This window comes from Drosophila gunungcola (genome assembly GCF_025200985.1).
Source record: "Drosophila gunungcola strain Sukarami chromosome 3L unlocalized genomic scaffold, Dgunungcola_SK_2 000009F, whole genome shotgun sequence".
NCBI lineage: Eukaryota > Metazoa > Arthropoda > Insecta > Diptera > Drosophilidae > Drosophila > Drosophila gunungcola.
In genome coordinates, this window is record NW_026453181.1 from 1,971,166 (window position 1) to 1,993,029 (window position 21,864).

The window sequence follows — 21,864 nt, forward strand, 5'->3', positions numbered from 1 at the left end:
TATATAATTCAGAAAATACAGTATTTCGGCAACGTTAATTGAAAGATAATTAAATAAATATTTACAAAATTACCAGAGCTTAAATAATGGCTGATGAATAAAATGTTTGAATAAACATTGCTATTGATAAGCAAGGCAGAAAGCAAAAATTTACAATATTGCAGTTTTTATAAAATGACTATAAATCGATTTACACATATATATTTTAAAACAATGAAGTAATGTCGATTTTCCATTCAATTTTTAGATCGCTCCTAAAGCACCTATATTACTTGATTTTTATAAATTTAAACATATATTTTTATATATATTTGAAATCGTTAGACACATCTATATCTGTATATTTTTTTCCATTATTTTCGATTTTTTTTCCTTTGACAGATTTATGTCAACGCATTAGAAAACTGCGCTGTTCTCAGATATATATCCGCATTGGAAAACTGCGCTGTTCTCAGATATATATCAATTTTGTATGTTTTCCAAAATAAGATATGATTTTTATATAACATATAGCTGTAATAGGAAAGATCCAAAAAAAAAGGAAAAAGATATATTTACTCGTTGAGTAAAAGGGTATATAGATAGAGATTTGGACTTGACATGCAGATTCTAGTAGAACTCGTACAGCGCAAGTTTATTTCAAAACGAGCCACTCCCACTCCAACGCCCACAAATCGCGAAAGTCTGTCATATCACTCTGAGAAATGATAGACCCTAGTTATTGGGCTGTTATCTATCGGACTTATCTATCGGTAGACAAAAAAAATTCAAAAATCGATCTATTATTTTAGAAGTTATTGAGCTATTAAGTCCTCTGCCGCCGCTATGCCGCTACTCTGCCGCTGCTCTGCCGGCAAATCACTATCCTTTGCTCATTTGATGGGACCGTGGTGATCGTTAATGTAGAGAGGTAGAACGATATAATTGTTAGCGAGGGGGTATTGTATTGTGGGGGAATATTAAGTTTGAAGTTTGTTAGCTGAGAAAAGGGTATCAAAAAGTTCGGAAACTCGACTATATCGTTCTTTCTTTTTATTTAAGCTGCAGGGGTATATAAAATAGGCTTGTAAAAGTTGCCTTTTTTAAATTTATTTTTAAAACAATTAATATCCGAAATTGTTCTTGGGGCAAACAAATAAAAAGACAAAAAAGAACATGAACGCCATCCGTGTTAAATGCGATGGTGATCCTGACTTGCAACCTTTAGATCCGCTGGAGGCCGAAGCCCAGAGGAATCGACGGAACCAGGTGAGGCCTTCGGGTTCCTCCCTGATGTAGTAGTACATGTAGTTGAAGGGCAGCTGGTGGCCATTGGCGTCCGTATTATCCGACTCTAGGACAGTGTGGCTCATAACGAATCCATAGCGCTCGCTGGAGGAGCTATTCTCCTCCAAGGTGGGCGATTCGTTCACCAAATCCACATTGAACTCGGCCAGATTTGTGGCCGTGTCCCTGGCATTGCGGATGCGGATCTGCGACTTCTTGTACTGATTCTGTATCAGGTACTTCATCATCTGGGGCATCTGAGGCAGATACATCCAAATGAAGGTTTCGCCCGTTTCCAAGGTGCAGATTATGTTTCAGGAGCGAGTTCCGATGCGAAGCGATGAGGTTGAGGGGCTGGCGCAGGTGTTGCATGCGCTGTCTGCCGAGATTGCGGTTGAACAGGCCATCCTTTTGGTCCTGCACCTTCTCCGCCAGCGACGACAACGCACCCATGTGCTGGAACTGAGACTGAGCGGCTCGAATTAGCCTGGATCCGTAGTCCCTCTGGCAGTCCGGATGGGCAAGACTGTCCCAGCGACAGCTCTGCAGGGTCACAAAGCTCTGGAGCAGCCAGTCAATGGGCTGGTCATTGCTGAACAACTGGACGTAGGCCACAAAGGACTTCAGAACGGAGGTGGGGAAGAGCTTTCCTATGAATCCCAAGTCGCTGAAGCTCATCACCAGCCAGTCGGGCTGGTGGGCAAGCCGAAAGTGGCCATGCAGCAGGACAAACTTCTGGATGTAGTCCATGAAGCCCTTGTTCGCCATCACGTCGTCCTCCAGCTGCAGGTAGTACGCACCCTTCGACCTGGCATAGGACATGAGATATACGTAGTCCAGGTTCTGTTTGGTCCTCCACCGAACTCGCTGCGGATCGTCGTGCAGTGTGATGTGAAGTCTCGAGAAGTTGGGATAGTAATTCAGAGGCGGGGCAATCACGTCGATGAGACCGGCTCGCAAATGCATCGAATGATTAGCCTTCAGTTCCTCAACTATATACCTGGCAAACTGGAGCTTGGTCTCGCCCACAAAGACCACAATCAAGGACTGGTCGCGATCATCGGGCCTCATCCGCCGGATCAAACAGTCCACAGTTTGGTGCACATAATTCCTTTTGGCTCGCAGCACAGTGGGCACTCCGATCACGAACTTGACACCCGTCCTACCGCCGCTAAACAGATAACGTGGTTTCAGTTCCGGACTGTCCACAACCCGATCCCAGGATTTGTAGTCTGGATTGCGGATGCTTTTCACAACGGGGCGATTCGTACGTACTACTTTGGTCTGGTTTCTTACAGCTCGCGGTTCCAACGGCTGTATATTGGTCATATCCTTTCCGAAATACAGCAGGGCACACAGCAAATAGGTACTCGCAATGAGACCAGAAAGGAAGGTTCCCCAACGAATGTTAATCAGCTTCATGATGGATATCAAACCGACAAAAGTTCTCTATACCGACATGTGTCAAATGGAGTGCTTTGATTTTTAAGATATTTTTTATTAGGTAATATAAATGTTTGACAATATCCAGTTATGGTTCTTTGATAAATAATGTACTCGTATAAAGTGGTTTGAAACGCTTGACAATATCCCATTAACACATCACGGTTCGCCTCGCAATACACTTCTTATAACAGTTGAAAAAGACAATTACGACATAGATTAGAAAACGATTTCGATATCCCTTTGAATAGCTTTGTCTTGTCTTAAATTGTTTGAAACAATATCAGATCGTTAGAAATAGGTTTGATTACACATATAGCTTTAGTTAGTTTTGTTGCCGCGTTTGATTGTTTCGTTCAGTCGTTCATTTCAGCTTCCAGAGTGCATCCAATTCGTTGAGCGGATCCTTGGTCTCCTGCTGATCCTTAGCAGTCACCTGCGGCGCCATTTTCATTTGATATGAGGTCATTATGCCACCTGCATGGTCACCAAAGTGAACATAAATTAAAAATAAATGTAAAATGTATATAAAAGTAATATTAGTTTTGAATTTCTTACGTTTGTTGAGCACATTGTGGGCATTGCAAAGTAAAATCTGCATGGACTGTTCCAGAATGGCCGAATCACGCAGAGAATTTTGACGCTGTGCGCAAATGCGAGACCAAACATCAACGATATCTATTGAATAAAAGTAAATATTTCAGGGTTATTACAGAAATCAAAAATAATCTTGAAATCAGCCACATTGTAAACCATTAAAAACTAGTTTTTTTTAGTAAATTATATTTTCAGATATATTTTAAATTATATTTAGAAAATTTTTTAAAATACTGGAGGGGCAAAAACAAAAAGCTACCCAATTGTTTGTATGATTCCACTTGAGTATCAGAAATAAATCAATAATATTAAAGGTAACTTCTATACAATAACTTACAATTTTTAAAAACTATACAAAATAAAAAAATTTGCATACTTCTGAAAAGAATTGGTTTTTTTTGGGATCGATCTTTTTTTAATGCCAAATAGATTAATGACATAGTAAATATAATCAAGAACACTTATTTTCAATTTGAGTCGATCTGTAAATTTCTATCAACCACTTTGAAAAAAGGCTTTTCGAGGAAAATGCATTTAAAGTTTCAAGGGAGCGATTTATTCCTGCTGATATTAGAAGGCTGCCGTTATCACAGGATATTTTTAATAGTATAAATCGAATGAGCAAAAAAAAAAAGATTTCTTTAAAGCAGCACACTGGTATGGCTTCTTAAATGGTAAAAGTTTTTGTGTAAGCTAAGTACTTGTTTCGCATACTCACTGATTAAAATTGGCTGCTTGTTCTGAGTGGCTATAATAGCGCATACACCAATGGCCAACAGTTCGGAGCGCTCTGACCCCGTTAAACAGTTCATGATGAGCGGCGAGTTGGGGGCGTTAGCTGCCTGGCAGCGCTGTCGATGGGTCTCCAGCGCATTTTGGGCCACTCCCAAGAGCTGAGCGGGTGCCCTATAAAATGTGTTTGCGAATAAAGTAGGTTAACAATCCTCAGTTGATTTAATTTAAGGCATTTACCCCTTGGTCCACTGCTTCAGTTGAAGAAGGACAAATCCAGGACGGCATCCGCGCCATGCATGGATAATTTTAGTTGATACTCGGAGCAGTGACTAAGTGGCTGCACCTTCACACAGGTCACCGTGTAGTCGTCATAGTGAGGTGGGCTGGTCCAATGCCTGCGGCCAGTAGGGATCGAAAAGCTACCAAAAAAAATGCAGAACAACTTAATTTACAAAGTAAACACTTTTGTTATAACAACTTACCTCATTTGTGGTATGCAGGCAGACCACAGTACGTGATTTTTCCGACCAGATCATGGACCAGAAATCGTTTATGGTATTCGGCTGCGGTGTCTGAGCGACGATGAAGTTGGGACATCCGGCACTTAAGTTCTGATTGCAATAAATAATAAAATCGTTAAACAAGTTGACAAATAAAAGTGATGTAGGAGTTAGATGTTCGCAACACCTCTTTTCGAACAGTATCTCTGGGATCATGTACTCCTCTACAGTGTTGGGAAAGGTACTAGTTTTTTTTATCTAGGTAAGGTACAAGGTATTTGTAAAAATATGTACTGAGGTAAGGTAAAAGGTTCACAATTTGTTTTGTATCTAGGTAAGGTAAAAGGTACAAAAAAAAGTAAAAAAATACATTTTTTAATACCATTTTTTTAAAATTTAATCAAATTGAATTTAGAGGTATCAAGCTAATTTGAAAACAAAATTGAATAAAAATATTTTAGTACCTAAATACATATTATAGCAAATTTTTAAGATAAATAAAAATCGTTAGCTAGGTTAGGTAAAAGGTAGCCTCATATTTTTTTTTACCTAGGTAAGGCATCAAAAAAGTGTACCTAGGTACTTGTCTAGGTACAAGTATCTAGGTACACCCCAACACTGCTCCTGTGGCAATATCTTATTGAATATCTTACCTTCATGTAGGCTGCATTGATGTAATCATCTGTCTGCTTGTCCAGCTTAACTCTAGCATGATCGTAGGGCAGACAATCGAGGGATCTGTTTTTCTCCGGAAACAGTTTCGCAATAGTGGTGGATCGCTTGCTGGCACTCGGTTCTTTGTCCAGTTTCTGCTGCAACTCCTGCCACTTGGCACCCAGTTGGGTCTTCCCGTTCAGCATTTTCACGTGCAGATTCTCCAGCAACTTCTCGTAGCTCTCGACCTCCTTTTGGAAATATTTCGTGGTCTTTTCGTCGGTGAATGTTTCGGCTTGGAATGCAAAATTGTTCGAATGGCCATTGGCTGCTGAGGCCTTGGACTGTTTCTCACTGGCGGAATGTGTTAGGGATACCGAGTCCCAGTCGAAATTCTCTAGGGAACTTAGGTCAGAGCAGTTGGAGAGGTTGTCCAGACTGGTGCATCTTGGAGCTGGGGGTTCAGCTGGAGTTGGAGCGATTTCCTCGGCGGTTGCTGGAGGAATCTCCGGAGATGTGGGTGCAGCGGACTGAAAGGGATCAACATAACGCATATTATTTACATGTGAAGAGTGATTTGTTTAGCATTTACCTCGACCACGCTTTCGGGCTTAACGGGAGCCGACACCTGACTTCCTGGTGGAGTGGGCGTGGCCACCACCTGGGGCTGCAAAACGGGCTGCGGCAACATGGGCGGTGGTACAGCCACGGAGCAGTCGATGTCCAGGTCACTCAGCAGATCCACATTGCTCGACACCTTAGAGGCCGCCACCTCTGCCTTGGGTTCCACTTTGGCCGAAGCTGTGGAGGAGGCGTACGGCGGTCCACTGGTGGTCGTTTGCGTGTGGGCCGTACTGGTGGCACCGCTCTGCATGTAAATGGAGCTGGTGGGAGGCTTAGGAGTGGGCTGCTGTTGCTGGTGCTGCGGCTGGGGGGTCTGGCTGCCGTGGTAGCCATAAGGAGTTGTATAGTAGTTGGTCGACTCCTTGTCCCCATCCGCCGAAGTAGAGTCCTTGGCTGGCAGACTAGCCTTGGTGTGGGATACGATAGGTGACTGAAAGTAGTTATTTGTTATTAAGTGCTTCAAAATCGTGTATAAAGTACTGCTCACATCGAATCCGGTGGCCGTGTTGCTGCGTTTGGCGTTCTCCGAGTCTGTGGTGCCCACCGACTGCTGCTTGCCGCTCTGGCTGAACTGGTAGCTCAGAGATCCCTGGGATCCCTTCAGGGAGCTGCTGTCCTGCTGATAGCCACTGCTGTACTCGTATACTCCCGTCTGCGGGTTGAAGCTGTAGCCGGGATGGTTGGAGTAGCTGTTGTAGGTGGCTGAAGGATGGGGAGAGGCGGTAACTGGAGCTTGAGCTGGAGTGGCTGCAGGGGCTTGAGCTGGAGCAGGACTTGGCACGGGAGACACTCCAGGAGCTGGAGCTGCATGGGGATCACCGAACTGCTGTGGATACTGCAAGGATGGCACAGAGTTCTGTGGCAAGGGCTGGTGCCCTGGAATGGGTTGAGGCGATCCCTGGACGGCCTGCGAGGGATAGAGTGAAGGTTGTTGCGGAGTAAGTGCCGCTGGCTGCTGCTGTGGTGTGTATCCCGTCGGTTGTTGCTGATATTGCAGGGGTTGCTGTGGTGGCTGCTGTGGTGGCTGCTGGGCTGCTGTGGTGTCTGGAATTGGCCATATCCTGTGGCCTGCTGCGGTGGCGTCTGTGTATATCCTGGATTTGGCTGCTGCGGTGTCTGTGGCTGGGCAAATCCTGCAGGTGGTTGGCTTTGAGAGTAACCTGTGACCTGTTGTTGCGGTGTCTGTGACTGGGGATATCCAGTGGGCTGCTGAGCCGTATGAGATTGGGAATATCCTGCTGATGGCTGCTGGGGATAACCAGCCACCTGTTGCTTGTGGTGTCTGGGCTTGGAGATATTTCCAGGTTGCTGCTGCGCCGACTGATTAGGAACATATCCCATGGACTGTTGAACCGCCTGTCCTGTTAGATATCCAGTAGATGCCGGCGGGTAAGACACCTGTTGAGTTTGGTAGCCCTGTCCTGGATAGCCTGCCGTTCCCTGGTACTGATTGGGCATCTGATTGACCACAAAGGGGGCCTGGAGGGAGGAGGGCAGCTCGCTGGAATTTGAAACCGGATGGGGATTGCCCGAAGTGGCCACATACAAGGGCTGCTGGATGTTGAATCCCTGCGCAGCTGAGCTGGTCGGAGCTGTTCCGGGTGGAGCGTAGGTCAGCGGAGGCACTGCTCCAGTGGCATACCCGTAGCTGTAGCCCGAGTCCGCTGGGTTGTTATCCGGCGCCTGTGCCTGTAGGTTCATCTGGGCCATTGCTCCGTGAAGCGTCTGGGAGTTGGGCGACGCCTGAGCCTTGTAGGCCGGCGGAGCGATGTGCTGCTGCTGCTGTTGGTACATGGGATTCGTGTAGCCGGCGGCACTGGGGTCAAAGTACTGCTGCTGGGTGAGGCTGTAGGGTGGCGGCGGCTCATTCGGCGGTGCGGTGGCATAGGAGCATGCGGCCTGGGTGGGATTCTCCGAGCCCACCGGCACCGGACGCACTGTGGGCACATAGCCCGGTGTCGCGGGATTCGAGGCATCCGCCATTGCTGCCTTGGCCTTGAGGTAATCCCTCAATTTGGGCGTGCTACTGACCGCTGGCGAAGGGGCTGCTTCCGGGATGACTTTACTGACCACCGGCGGTGTGGCCGCCTTGACGCTCTGCATCCTTTGCTGTCGCTCCTCGGACTGCACATCCCTGGCGGATCGAAATCTGGTGAGCAGCTTCTGCACATTCCCGGCCAGCTTCTTATAGAATTCCAGACCCTTGGCGGACTTGGCCAGCAGATCCTCATACACGTCATAGGAGGCAGCCAAGGAGCTGTAGAAGTGCTCCCGTTTCTGCTTCACATCCTGGAGCGTCTTCAAAACCGGTGCCGCCTTGGCATAGTTTTCAGTTAGAGCTTGCAAAATGTTGGCCTGAGCCACCATGTTCTGGTCCAGGAGTTCGGTTATCTTGTCGTGCTTGCCCAGCTCGGTGGCAAATAGAGCTTGGAGACCCTCCTGTCCACCATGGGCAATCACTTTGCCCGTAATATCATCCTCGTTAATGGCTATCCTCAGATCCGCATGGAATTGGGCTCGCTGGGCCTTCATTTCGTTGACCTTATTGAGGATGAGCTTCACATCCCTGAAGATTTCGGTGGTATTCAATTCGGAACTCAGTTTGGGCATCAGTTGTTGAATTTCGGGCAACGGTCGGGCCAGGATTTTCAGGTTATTCACATGCAGGCTCATGGCCTTTCTTAGGGTGTTATTGGACTCGCCTGCCCGGGCATGAGCTTCACTGTACTTCTGGAACTCTCGGGTTAACTCCGTAATGTGAGCATTTGGAGTTCGCTGTACGCCGCTGACCGACTGGAATTCCCGCTCCGCCTTGGATTCCGCCTCCAGCATTTGGGAAATCTCGCCGAGATTGGTCTCCACATCGGCTGTAATCTCGGCCAGCTGAGACATGGCCTCCACAAGATCGCTAATGGCAGTCTTGTTGGCATTCAAGGCAGCACAGCGATCGACAATGCCCTGAGGCAACTTGTTGGCCTGTTCCTCGTTGATGTTAAGGTTGTCCAGGGTGAGCGAGCTCATGTAGGCCTCCAGTTGGGTGTCCTTCTCCTCCAGCAGGGCGCCGTATTTTCGCAGCAGTTTGGCCTTCTCCTCGCTGTACAAAGAACTGGCTTCATGGGCCTTCATGGGCACCAATCGGGCAAAGATATCTGGTCCCGAGTGCTCCTCGTCGGTCACTTGAAACCCGATTCCGTTGACCAGATTGGCGCCTTGGACCGCTGCAATGGTGGAGAGTTCCGGCACCGCCTCGTGGTAAATGAATTCGTTCTCGTTTTTGGCATTCTTGCGCTTAGCCTCCACCACATCAGCGGTGAAGCTCAGGGATTCATTGATCTCACGCTGATCGGGCAGACCCTTGGACTCTTTGCGCGCCTCCTCCAGTTTGTCCCATGAGGCCTGTGACAGGATTATAGTCATAATGAGTCCTCTCTTTTATAGTTTATGGATATTGTGTACCCACCTGGTAGAGCGTCACCCGCTCGCCCATCTGACGCTTCTCCTCGGAGTGCTGCCCCTGATAGAGGTACAAAATGCAGGTCAGATAGTTGATCTTGAAGCGCACGTACTTCTTCCACAGCTTGTAAACAGAGCTATCGATGACCTGGGCCACCGGACCTTCATCTCCTCCGGTTAGCAGGGCAGCCAGGGCAGCTCCATAGTAGACCACAATCTGCGCGGTCACCTTGGCCACGATGTGTGGCTTCCGGTTGTCAATCAGTGACTTCTCCAGGATGCATTCCTGGGCCTGGGCGAAGCACACTTGCTGCTGGAACACCAACAGCTCCTGGGTCATGAAGTCCCCGCCACTATTCACGTTGGCATAGCGCTCCCTCAGCTCTCCGTAGGCCCAAGCCGCCGCCTGAAAGTGGGTGCAGGCCATCTTCATGCCATCGACATCGCCGCGGGTCACCGAAGCTCCGGATTGCGTGTGGGATGCCGCAATGTTGAACAGTACGGCGGCCCGCTCGAATCGCAGGTCGCTGACCTCATGCACGGCACTGTGATAGAGGTCCTTCCACGTGAACGTGAAGATGCCGCGATCGGCCAGCTGGGGGAATCGGTTCTGGAGGGCGTGCAGCTGGCAGTAATAGCGCTTCATCACCGGTGCACCATCCTTGGTGGTGTGCATCGCCTGGTTTCGTAGGGTCTCCAGGGCATGGACCTCCTTGGAATAGGCCTCGGGGTCCTCATGATAGAATTCCGCAATGTACTAGAAGCAAATTAAAGGGGTTAAAGCTAATCGTATTCATTTTCAATAAGGTATCGTTTGTATTCCTTAGTTTTGTTCTATGTTTGTTTAGTAATTATAAATTATGTTACAAATTATAATTTGTAAACTTAAAATTCAACAAATATTTATGCTTTTGCTTTTTGCTCTTATTGATTGGCTTAAACATTCATGTGTTGCTTGCAGTATACAATTTGGAAATACTAGAATTGTATCAATCAATAAAAATTACCTAAGATAGCTTACTATTGAGAATTGGATAACCATTAAAAAACGGCATCCAACTTAATAAGCTTTTATTAAAGCGGTAAAATGATCGAATATTTGACGAATGTTGGATAATTAATTTCTCCTTAATTAAATTTACTCGGATAAAGTTCTCAATACGGTTCAAAATACCTGGGTGCAATTGCCTACAATACTCCCACGAAAGTTTGTTTATAACTCATTGTTTGGCGAGTCGATCAGATGACGACGATGACTCAGCGCCAGACAAAGAGGGCTTAAACGGTGGGGAAAATGGGAAAATGCAGGCGAGCATTGAAAACGCACTTGCTTCGGAGGAGCATTGAAAATTTAACCGAATACTTCTAGAAACAACGCATTTTAGCCATATGCCCGATAAGTAAGTTCAACTAATTGGGGCTCCTCTTTGTTTTGCCGACTCTCTTAATTTTCACTCCCCATTTCCACTCTCTCTTTCTCGTCTTTACCTTTTTCAAAGCCGCAAAGGAGGTTCCTTCGGGACTCGATTTAAGAGCGAACCAAAGCATGTGCAATCGCGGCACCGCCTCCATTTTGTTGCCTTTCTATTTAACAGACAATTTAAGCTAATTACTGGCAATTAATTAACAGAAATCAAAACAAAATAACTCGGCTGCAAGAAAAATAATAGAGGTGGGGAAACATCGATGCCAACACCGATGTCTTAAAACTTGAAGCGTTATCGATGTTTGGCATCGATACTTTGGTATCGGTAACGTATTGTGGAGATATCGATATATTGGACATTTTTAAAACAAGAAAAGCTTAAAACAATTAAATAAAACAAATTGAATTAATATTATAACACATACATATTTTACTTTAGAGTCTTGAGATAAAAGATCATTTATAAACTAATTTTTTAATTTATATCTCTGGAAATTCCAACGCTGTCATAATTTACTAAATGGATGTTAAGAGATCGAATTTAAAAATTCTAGATTTAATCATTAAACCGCAAAAAGCATAAAATATTAAATATAATAAATTATTATATGATGCACACAGTACACGGGATTTAATTTTTAATTCTTAATTCATTTATGATTTCCTCTTTTCGTAGTTTGTAATTAAAATATTGGTAGTAACTGAAATCTTAATATTTTAACCTCTTACTTTCTTTCGTTCTCAAATTAAATATTGAACAGAAAGATTTCTATCGTTACTCTGCTAAATAACGGAATTTCCATAGGTCACCATAAAATTATAGTCATCCACATTGTATTTAAATATTGTTTGCTTTTTTATTGTTTATACATTATCAACTTAGGCTAAACACAGATGGGATTTAGATGTAATACAAGTCGTGTGAGGGTGATTAATAACAAGAATGCAATTATTTGCTAATTGCAGCTTACAAACTGGCGATGATACAATGGCAGCATACGGCTAAGTTAATTTAGGTACATACGTTGTCGTAATAAGACTAATTAAGCTAATGGAAACGCTACTAGGCTTTTCGCTTTGCTACGAGCCGCTTTGGAGATGTTTCGTTACAGTTTCTAAGTTGATCCTTTCCCTCCTCAATCAATTTCTATATACATATCGGTGCTGTGCGCGGAGGTGCTATAACTCTGATCTACCTCAGTATCACTGAGGACGCTAGCATCTGACTCGGGTTCCAGATCCAGGCGGGAAAATTGTGGCGTCGTTGTTTTACTATCCTCTACATTTGGTGTCTGGGCATCGATGAAAAAGTCTGTAGCGGTTAAGATTGAAAACTACCAATTAGTTTGACTATTCAAAATATTGTATGTGGTGAAATGAATCTTTGTAATGGGAATTAAGGGGAATTGAAGGAAATTTCGATAATTTACCTGCCAATTAAAATATGGACTTAATGCTTGAGTGAGTTAAAGATAATGGAGGTGCATTTACAGTCGATTAATTTTTGGATAGCTGTGTGATAGTGCTTTAAAAGGCTACGTCGTGTAGTTCAGGAGTCGTGGGCATAATTTGTACTGCAAAAAATGTTCGGTTTGATTCAATTTGCAAATGATACGTTTTCTCTGGATAATGATGTGAATTTCTGACTTGAAATACTTGTTTTTCTTCGAATACCAACCTGATTCGACGCCATTCCACTCGCTGACCACCGCGTTGTGGCTGTGCTGGTGGGGATTGGGGTGATCCTCGACTGAGCCTTCGTATATTTGCAGGTCGGTGGCCAGTTCGTCGTGCTCCGTCATATCGTCGAAGTCGAATATCTCGGTTACTTTCACCTTGTTCGTATTATTGTCGGTGTAGTAATAGGCATAGAGAGCGTCGTTGTGCGTGGTCATTTTGAGGACGTGCTCAAAGTTATCGACATCATCCTCCAGCGGGGTGGCTCCACTAAAAAAAGAGCAATTAGTTAAACCTTTTCTCTGGTAAGAATTATTGGTTTCTAGCTTACCATTCATCCACAAGAATGGATACACGAGGTCCATATAGGCGATTGGAATGCAGAAGTCCAGTGGCATCAAAGTGGGGTTGGTCATAAAGCTGTAATTAAAAGAAATTCCTTAGTAATTTTGGTTTATTTTGAATGTGCTTTGTCTTTGTTCAACAGACAACTAAAAAACTTTGTCATTCGAACCACATTGTGTGACCGTTTAGCTCTTAACTTTTAATGCACTTTAATTGCATACCTTAGCAACAGGTAAGCATTTAATTAACATACCGTGAATTTATTTAGCAGGCGCATATGCATGGCGTTATTCAACTGAAGAATAAAGTCCTCCACCATTATTCTTGCTTGTTTGGTAAGTTTAGGCGTCAATGCTGATATTCTAAAAAAGTATAGTCAAATATTAAAATGAGGGCTTAAACAAGGAAATATGAAAACCTACTTTGAAATGGTAGCCAGAAGAAAGTCCATAGGCACTGTGGCGGGCAGGGAAAGTAGCTTAATACCACGATGTTTGAAGATCCAGTTGGCCAGACCCTTATTTGCTTGCTCTATATAGTCCTGGATTACATCCAGCACTGTTTGAGGCATATTTGAGCTTAAAGCGTCCTGGAACGTAAACATGTTGTTAAGCTTAACCATAGTCTTGGTTGTATTTCTCATTCCTTACCTTTCTATGCTTTTTGCACTCCCTGCACTCGGGATCAAACTCTTGTGGCTGGGCCACCGTTTCAGAAACGACAAACGTGGACTGGACCGCCACACAACGGCGGCAATTGATTAGATTATTGCGGTGCAGGAACTGCAGGGCATCGTCGAATCCCTGCTGGCAAAATTTGGACAGGAACTCGGGACGAGGCGGGAACAGGATCCGCACGAACCGATTGATGTTCTGTCTGGAGATCTCGATGCTGGTGTTGGCCCAATTCAGATGGAACAGCTGCGAGCTCTGATCCCTCGGGCAAATATCACTCTCTCCGCAGAAGGGGCTCACCGTAATGGTGTTCTCGTCCAGGATGGGCAGGTTATCCGAAAAGGCCCCGTCCATATAGCGAACTCCACGGAATCGGGGTGGCAGGATGCCAGAGAATCCTGGGATAAAGCAGGCGCAGAGTAGCGCCTGAAGAACCTCTTCCCGCGACTCAAACTCCGAGATGATGACGTTCTTGCCATCGTATACCCGAGTCAACGATATGTGGAGGCGTCCATTCACCCGCTTGTGGGCATCATCGGGAAGGTGCTTCTGTAGACCCTCCAGCAAACAGGTCTGGATATTAAAAGAGGGACTGAAGGGACCCAGAGAATACCGACGTGCTTCGTTCACCACCCTGAAGAAATCGGAGGTCATGCTGCCTGTAAAATATAAAAGAAATTAGGAAAGCTGTTAATAAAAATTCTAGTTAAACATTAAGTTTAGCTAGTGCTTAACTTTTGATCCTAATTAACTTTTAAACTTTTGGCAACGATATATAATAGGAATGACATCAAGAATTATGAGAAGTGTAAACTTGTAGTAATCTTATAGTTTCACTCAGAGTAGATTGGCTATATATATAAATAATACCCTTGCTAATCGAGCTTATACAATATTGATATTTTCGGGTTCAGTGGGCTATCTCATCTCGCTTTTCCCCGAGTGCTGATCTACGTCTGGTGATGTCCGCGGGTTTTGCGTCATTGTGTCATCCAAAGGGTCAAGTGGTGCTCTTGGCAGTGTTATCGTTGTTGACCATTTCCCGCCCGTTTATGAGGGAAAATGACGTACGAACCTTGTGTGGTTTGGAAGTGTTTGTTTTGTTCTATTTGCTACTCGACCCCCAATACAGTTTATGGGGCTGATAAGGAACTAAGGATCCCACCATATGGTTCAACATGAGTTTATCAATGGAGCAAAAATATGGTGTATTTCATAACAGGTTTCTATCGTAGGATTTGAAAACCTTTACTAGTTGATAAGAAAATTAATTGATAAGAAACACAATTTTCAGAATTTTAGAAATATAATGAGTTTGCAAAAGATACGTAAGAACAATGTACAGATGACCACTATATACTTTTTTTTTACTAGAATTAAACGTAGATAAGTTTATGTAGATAATTTATGGCTTTATGTACTGATAAAGTTTTTATTGAACCTATTTGGAAACCTATGCTCTCATATTGCACCCATAAAAAATAGTTTCGCATGTACTATGAGCCATATTGATAAGAAATCTAGCTTCCCGTAGTGCCACACGCAAGCACTTTCCAAATATTTTGATTAGATGCGGAAAGACCAACAGCTATGAAAATGATAAGGTTGAAATATATATACTATAATATAAGCAAGTACATTTTTGATTTATTCAAAAAATTGACGTAAAACAAAATCAGGCCATCAGACAAGACAAAACGCGGAATAGCGAAAGCCGGGGTTAAGACCCATCTTAAATTGTTCTATTATGTCGCACGCTCGATTCTCTTTAATCGTAAAAACCGATAGTTGAAAAACAAGTCACATAACGTCCCCGTATCAGCTTAACTATTTAAAGCGGCTACGACATTGAACACTATTGTTATGGATGGAGTTTTGTACCATGGCACTCGAGGGGGTCCCGATTCCCGATAGTTAGGAAAACATGCCATATATGTACATAACGTCCGCATATCAGTTAAAGCTGCTACGACATTTAAGGATGGAATTTGGAACCGCGCTGAAGAACCCAAAAAACTCGTGGGGGTCCCAATTCCCGGTTCTATATCAAATTTGTTTTCGCTTTCCGCTTTCGATTGTCAACAACAATAATAAACTAGGGAGGAAAATGCAAATAAACAACGCTATCGCGTTACGTGCAGCTCTCTTAGTTATTATTGTTTGTGTTTTTCATAGGTAAATAACAAAACCTTGTAAGAAAAGCTCGACAAAACGTGGGCGTTACTTCTCGGGGTTAAATCAATACGCTGAACACCCTTTAACCTTGAATTCTGTGTAAACAAAATATTTTTATATTCGTTACTTTTAGTATAAAAGTAGTAGTTAGTAGTTAATTGAAGTTTACTATATTTCAACATCAATATATTTTTATATTCGTTACTCTTAGAATAAAGAAGAAAGCATTTCTGACCCGATAAAGCTGTAAGTCAACTGAAACTATTATCAAAGATCTGAGCAACATAAACAATAAAATAATTTCGGTAATCTGAATCCGAATTTGGTTATTAAAAGACCTATTAAATTCTATTAAATTTTACCCTGACTGCATGAATTTCAAAATTAAAATACGTTTGGCTTGAATTGTATGACCCCCACTGCAATTTAAACGAACAGTTCGCTGCAGACGTTACATCAAACTTAACCGCAAGTCAAGTGCAACTAACGCCCACTTTTGGAGGCCGGGAGCATAACGGCGAATGGAAACCAAAACGAAACGAAATTTTAAACAACATAAAGAGGAAAACAAACGAGTATGATATATACATACATACATATATACAAACAGCTGCACCAAAAATAAAATTTCTTTGGGGGCTCGACTTCAATGGATAAATAAACATGTTTCCGGGGCATTTCGAAGGGGGAGGGAGAAGGGGGAATGGCATACGTATGCAGTTGTTGCTTTCCGAGGAAAAAGAAAAGGCAACAAACTTTCAACATAAAAAAGAGAGATGAAGAGAGGGAGAGCGGCACACACACCCCCATTTCCGTGGCCTGACCCCCAAAACTCAAGTGATACGCTCTCACTTTAGCAGTCTTGTTCGCTCTACTAAGCCCTATCTCGCTCGCTCCGCCCTGGATCAGGGCACCCAAAAACAAAATAAAAGGCCTCATCACGTGATATTGTGGTTGTATTTGAAGAGCACAAAAACCAGAATATCAGAATTTTCTGCTTCTTCCGCTTGCGCATAGTTTACCCACTTACACACATTCTACTTGAATGTGTGTGTCTACAGTGGGCAAAGTAATTATGTTTACAACATTTCTCTGTATGTTTTATGACTTGTAAGACTTCTTTGTTTCGAGTTTTGTTTGATGGAATCTGTCAATATTTGGAAGCCTTTTCTAACATGGTTCTTCTAAATGGTGAAAACTTATAGTTTTTATGTTTTTGTCCCATTTTATTTTAAATTTTTTAAATCAGTCAGTTGTTGATGTTTTATTGACTTTAAAATGTAATCATTTTCAGGTGCTTTCAATGGAACAAATTTAATGGTTTCATGCTTGGGACCTCGAATTAAGTTTGAAAAAAATATACGTTTAAACTTTAATGTTCATTTAAGCCGTTAAGTTCCATTTCCATAAACTTGTTTTCTTAAAACCGATAATATTTTCAAACATCCAATTATTCAAATAAACGTTTCCCCCTTGAAATATTTACCACCTTGACTGTACAAGATTACTGTGGGCACCCGTAAAACACAAATACATTTATTTATATAGGTCACATTGCAATGCCATGAATTCTCTGCACTTGGCAACGGATTTCAGGAAATGTTCGTATATTTTGCTTTCATTTTTTTCAGGGTGGTTTTGGGAGGTCGAAGAGTAATGAAGAAAGGTAACAGAATTGTATGCATAGGTTGTGGCAGCTGCTATTTTTGATTTGATTTGAAAAGTATCGTTTAGATTATAAATGATATTTTGAAATAATCTAACCCTGCTAAGATTTAGGAATTTTAAAAAATAATATAGGTATAGTAAATACAAACTTGATCTATTTTAAGATTACTGACTTTGGATAAGATTGTGTTACCTACAAATTGATATACCGAGCTTAAGACCTCATAGAAAGCCTTCCTATTTTATTTAAATTCATTCGAAACGCGGCTCGTGACCAAGTGTTATCGTGGATTAGTTTTGTGGGCCGCGGAAAGTGTGTCAATCAACAATAATGCTTTCGATAATGATGAACAGCCCCATTTGCATTGGCGATTGATTGTGGAGAGGGGAAGATACTGCACATATAGAGGACCCCGCAGAGCTGATTGTATTATGTATAGGGTGTAAAAGCCAGCTGCGAGCCACATGTAAATATGCAGATAGTGTTTGCTTTGTGCTCTAATCATCATCTGGGAATAGGAAACTAAGCCCAATGCAAAATACGTCAATCGAATGCACCATATAGGCAGTACGGCCATAAAGATAGCGATCAATCAGAATCAAACAAAGAGCTCGATGTGCGACTTAAATCGCGAAACTGCACTTGACTCATATTTTTGTATTACCAGCTGCAACGAAATCGAACCACCACCATTCAAAAACCTATATACTACGTAAGCGAATATCTGATACACCCGCAAATTGGACTTTAAGCGGCGGAAATTGGCAACAAAACATGACTCCCCCATGATAACGTGCCCATAAAGGTAAATCAAACCGATAAGCAATAATATATATATGTAAGTATATTCGTGCCCGCATTCGAACAATGAATTGCAGTTGAGATTTCTAAAATTTCCAGATTGGCGGCGGAGGGAACTGAACTGAAGGTCGGCCGTTGGCTTTCCCACTAAAAATAAACGCAGACTAGGTATATACATATTCGTATTTACAGATTTGTGTTTAGAAATTGAGCTTATTTGCCTTTTGAGCTTGAAAAAGGGAGAATCCGGAATTGATCAAAACACGGCAATTTTAACCAACTGATAACAACTTGTTTACAAGTGTTCTGTAACTAAGCCATTATTTCAACGTGATCAAAAACAAAATCGCGATTATCTGAGAGGGTTAAACTTTTCACAGTGAGAGGGGAAAATTAGAGATATATAGGTAATATGTAAACATGTAGTTTGCGGTGCTATCATCCGATACGGTGACAAGTTCGCGTGGCGATCGCCAACTCGTGCTAAAGTGTTTCGAGTGCCAACAACAAAAGGGAAGTGCGGTGAACAGCTGATAATAAATAGGGCCATAAAAGAGCGGTCATGAATGAATAGGTTTATAAAGAGCCAAATGAGGTGGTTTTCCAAACGCCTATCTGAATAACCCTTGGTTTGAAGCAGACTCGACAAAGGAAATGGATAACAATAGTAATAGAGTTTTTTAGTTAGTATAGCAATAACAATAATTGTTGAAGTATTTAAATAAGCTGGAGCTTCCTTATCACTACTTATACAACATTTTCATTGCATTTCGAGCTGAAGTTGAACTGCAAAGGGGTTTCTCTTCCATATATATAATGTAGGTCCAATACACCTTGTCTGGTTTTCTTTTGCACTGTTGGCAAACCCGAAACCATGTAACTACTTTCACAAATCTTATCTGCCGGCGGAACAAATGGTCTTTTGTCTGTGCAACGCTTCTGTACATATGTGTACCTGTACTTAGGACCCGAATCCCCATTCAAGGCAATTAAACTGCATAAAGTCCAAATTAGACACGCTCTGGGCTGAGTAATCAAATAGACCTTGATCAAATGCAACCGACAAAATTTAATAGTGGCAATTAAAGTGGAAACTGAAATTACAGGAAAACTCTAGTTACCTGCAACAGCTGGACAGGCTGAAGAACTTTCTAGCAGCTGAGGGTAAAGATCAGGTAGGTAAAATAGCCAACGTGAAAAACGGAGAATCGTAAGAAGGAATAATCCAGAGTAAGAGTTGTAGAAGTTGTACACTGAAGAGTACAGACACCTAAATAATATTATGAAATGCTTCTATAGAAAATTTTAATTATTCTGTGATGATGCCACCGCTAAAGTTTATTTTCAACTTCTGGTTATTTCGAGATTGTTTTATTAACAAAGCATTGGAGGATTTGGAGGTAAAACTAAGTATTCCTCGTGTGGCAACTTCAATGGAATCAAAGTCAGGGGAAATCGAGCATATTAAGCCCCGGGGGTGATGATCATCCCATTGGCATAAAAGCAAAAAAAAAATCGGTTGATTATTTTAACGATCGAACGCTGCCGCCCCTGCTGACGTTATTCCAGATTATAGCTCTCGATTACCCTGGTCAAACGATAAGCCATATGATCTGTACTTCGTTACATAGTAGCCATGAGTAATACAGCTGACATTTGTTTTTCCCGCTCGCTAGTTTTGTGTTCGCCCAGTGATTGACATGTTTATACCCACGATACAAACGAAGCGTTGCACAGAAAAAATCGAAAACAAGAACTCGTGTTACAGGCCCACATATATTTCACAGTTATATATAGACCCGATTCCACAATAGCACAGCTTTTGCCTCGAATTCCTAGGCGGCTTTCGATGAACGCGCCTCCAAAGCGTAAACAAAATATATGAATAAACACTCGACCTTCAAGCATCTCGATCAAAATAGGTTTATGTGTTGTACAGCTGGGGTCGAAATAATAGTATCTTTTTGTGACAGATGCCAGATATTTTGTTTTTTGAGGGATCGTAAAAATAATTTAAGCAACTCAAAGGATATCTCCAAATCTATTTAATCAGTACATTTTTTTGGCATATTTTTAACAAAACAAAAATGCATACGAAATTTTAATGTATAAATTTAGACAAAGACTCTATTGTTTTGCCCACCGCTGTGTTTGTGTAGCCCGGCCATTTGGTTACATATTCGGGTGCCGCTTTACAAAGTGCGTTGTCCCGGCCTACGAAACTTGTTTTTCTGTTTTCGTGAGGTTTTTCAACTGCGCCGCAGTTTTCTTTCGACAGACGAGCCCCCTTCGAAAATGGACAAACACGCCCAAAAACACACTATCGCACACAATTATGACAGACCCCCATTGACTTCCTAGCGACCTACAAACGCAAACAATCTTATCAATTCAATTCAATGCGTTTTATATTGAGCTCCGCAGCATCCCTCTCTCTCTCTTGTTCTCTTACTCTTTCTCCCTTCCACTAACAGAGTCACTGAACTGACCAGTGGTTGTTTTTGCATCAGCTGTTTTGCGTTTGTATGTATGCGTAAGTATTCTAAGTGAAAAGAGGAGAGAAACAGCGAAAACAACAGAGGGGGTGCAGAATATATTCAAGGGGGATTTTTAGCAAACATAATTGTAAAAAGGCCCAGTTCAGGTTACGCAATATATTTTCTGCACAAACATAAAGAAATTGATATTGCCAAAGATCGTGGGCCTAGCGAAATTTTCGGTTGTCTACGCTTTTTGTTTTTTGTTTATTTTTGATTTTTTTTTTGTAATGTTTTTGATCTAAAATCGCTTGGAGGAATCAGTTATAGTTCAGCATTTTTTTTAAGTCAAAGTGTACACGCCTTTGGGGGCTCTTAGAAAAGGCAACCCCTTAGAACCCGCCCATGTAACAAGGGGGCAGAGACTCACCCAATGGCAAATCGCAGAGGAGACAGCAGGCGGCCAAGGAACCGGCCGATGCGCCTCCAATCTTCTCCAGCAACAGATGCGGCGCATATTTCTTGAAGCAGACGGCAACTCCGACGTGGTAAATGCCCAGGAATCCGCAGCCAGCGAATGATAGATTCATGCTTTGGACTCTGCGTTAGACTCTATAAATCGTCTGATGACTGTTTGTTGCTCGCGTCACAATTTTTTTGTTTCTTTTGTTTTCTAGCACTTTCCACAGAAATTGTTCCACGGAATTGATGCAGCTCCTTCGAAATGGCAATAAATGTGGGCACGTTTCAAATATATCTCGCTTTGGTGTTTAACACTTTTCGTTGACTTAGAAAATGTACTCCGTACTCGAAACCTAAACGTTGTTGCTCGCGAACCGTTATTCATTCGCTCTGTCGTCGGCCGCCCCTTTTATATTTTCTGTTGGCAGTGTGGCCGCGTTTGATGTCGTTATAAAGCCAAAATATACGTTCCATAACACTGAGTGCGACACAAGGGGTACTCGATCCTTGCTGCAATGCAGAATTCCATTAAAATTAACTGTGCAAAGAAAAAAGGAAGTGATTTACAAAAACTGTCAATTGTCAAACATTTTAAAGTAATGGATAAACTGTAAAATATGAATGTAATACAACATGTATATGTTTTCTCAACAAATAGATAATTGTAAATAAATAAACTTGTATTAATACAACAAAATTCTCGGATCAATTATAAATTGAAGCTAGGTCAAATCAATTGTACTTCTTTAATAGGGCAAGGGCTGTTGAGTCCCAGTTAAGGTCCCAATTATGCATCTGAATGAAAATGATAAAGACCAGAAAAACTTGTCTATATAAAAATCCGGGTTTTCGACTTTTTTAGTTTATATAAACGGGGAAGAATAAT

General features: G+C 42.4%; 3 protein-coding genes across 4 annotated transcripts; all 3 read right to left on the reverse strand.

Moving 5' to 3' along the window:
* Positions 1-1,065: 1,065 nt before the first annotated feature.
* LOC128259916 (alpha-1,3-mannosyl-glycoprotein 4-beta-N-acetylglucosaminyltransferase B) lies at positions 1,066-2,727 on the reverse strand. The gene is given in 2 exon segments (XM_052992551.1): positions 1,066-1,568; positions 1,570-2,727. Coding segments are annotated over 2 exon segments (1,584 nt in total). The 5' UTR covers positions 2,689-2,727; the 3' UTR covers positions 1,066-1,103.
* A 16-nt stretch (positions 2,728-2,743) lies between these two features.
* Positions 2,744-10,957, reverse strand: LOC128259908 (tyrosine-protein phosphatase non-receptor type 23). The gene is given in 13 exon segments (XM_052992534.1): positions 2,744-3,186; positions 3,268-3,387; positions 4,025-4,212; positions 4,279-4,309; positions 4,312-4,417; positions 4,419-4,460; positions 4,524-4,652; positions 5,195-5,725; positions 5,788-6,249; positions 6,307-6,836; positions 6,839-9,215; positions 9,280-10,029; positions 10,761-10,957. Coding segments are annotated over 13 exon segments (5,463 nt in total). The 5' UTR covers positions 10,845-10,957; the 3' UTR covers positions 2,744-3,073.
* A 573-nt stretch (positions 10,958-11,530) lies between these two features.
* Positions 11,531-21,491, reverse strand: LOC128259915 (patatin-like phospholipase domain-containing protein 2). 2 transcript variants are annotated; one of them, XR_008268095.1, is made up of 8 exons: positions 20,947-21,491; positions 13,371-14,053; positions 13,143-13,309; positions 12,974-13,082; positions 12,707-12,795; positions 12,377-12,645; positions 12,129-12,272; positions 11,825-12,010 (listed from the first exon to the last, which is right to left on the reverse strand). XR_008268095.1 is itself a non-coding variant. In XM_052992549.1 (7 exons), exons 1-7 carry the CDS (start codon positions 21,104-21,106, stop codon positions 11,835-11,837), a joined length of 1,653 nt encoding a protein of 550 aa, XP_052848509.1. In that variant the 5' UTR covers positions 21,107-21,484; the 3' UTR covers positions 11,531-11,834. The 2 variants fall into 2 exon arrangements, 1 of the variants encoding a protein (XP_052848509.1); XM_052992549.1 differs by lacking the exon at positions 12,129-12,272 and having other exon boundaries at positions 11,531-12,010; positions 20,947-21,484.
* Between the last annotated feature and the right edge of the window lie 373 nt (positions 21,492-21,864).

What these genes read in the sequence shown, in the direction of transcription:
- LOC128259915 (XM_052992549.1), bottom strand. Translation starts at nt 21,106, where the DNA reads ATGAATCTATCATTCGCTGGCTGCGGATTCCTGGGCATTTACCACGTC. An exon ending in CCTCTGCGATTTGCCATTGG is followed by an intron (nt 14,054 to 20,946) that starts GTGAGTCTCTGC and finishes TATATTTTACAG; the next exon opens with GCAGCATGACCTCCGATTTC. An exon ending in TCCATTCTTGTGGATGAATG is followed by an intron (nt 12,646 to 12,706) that starts GTAAGCTAGAAA and finishes CTCTTTTTTTAG; the next exon opens with TGGAGCCACCCCGCTGGAGG.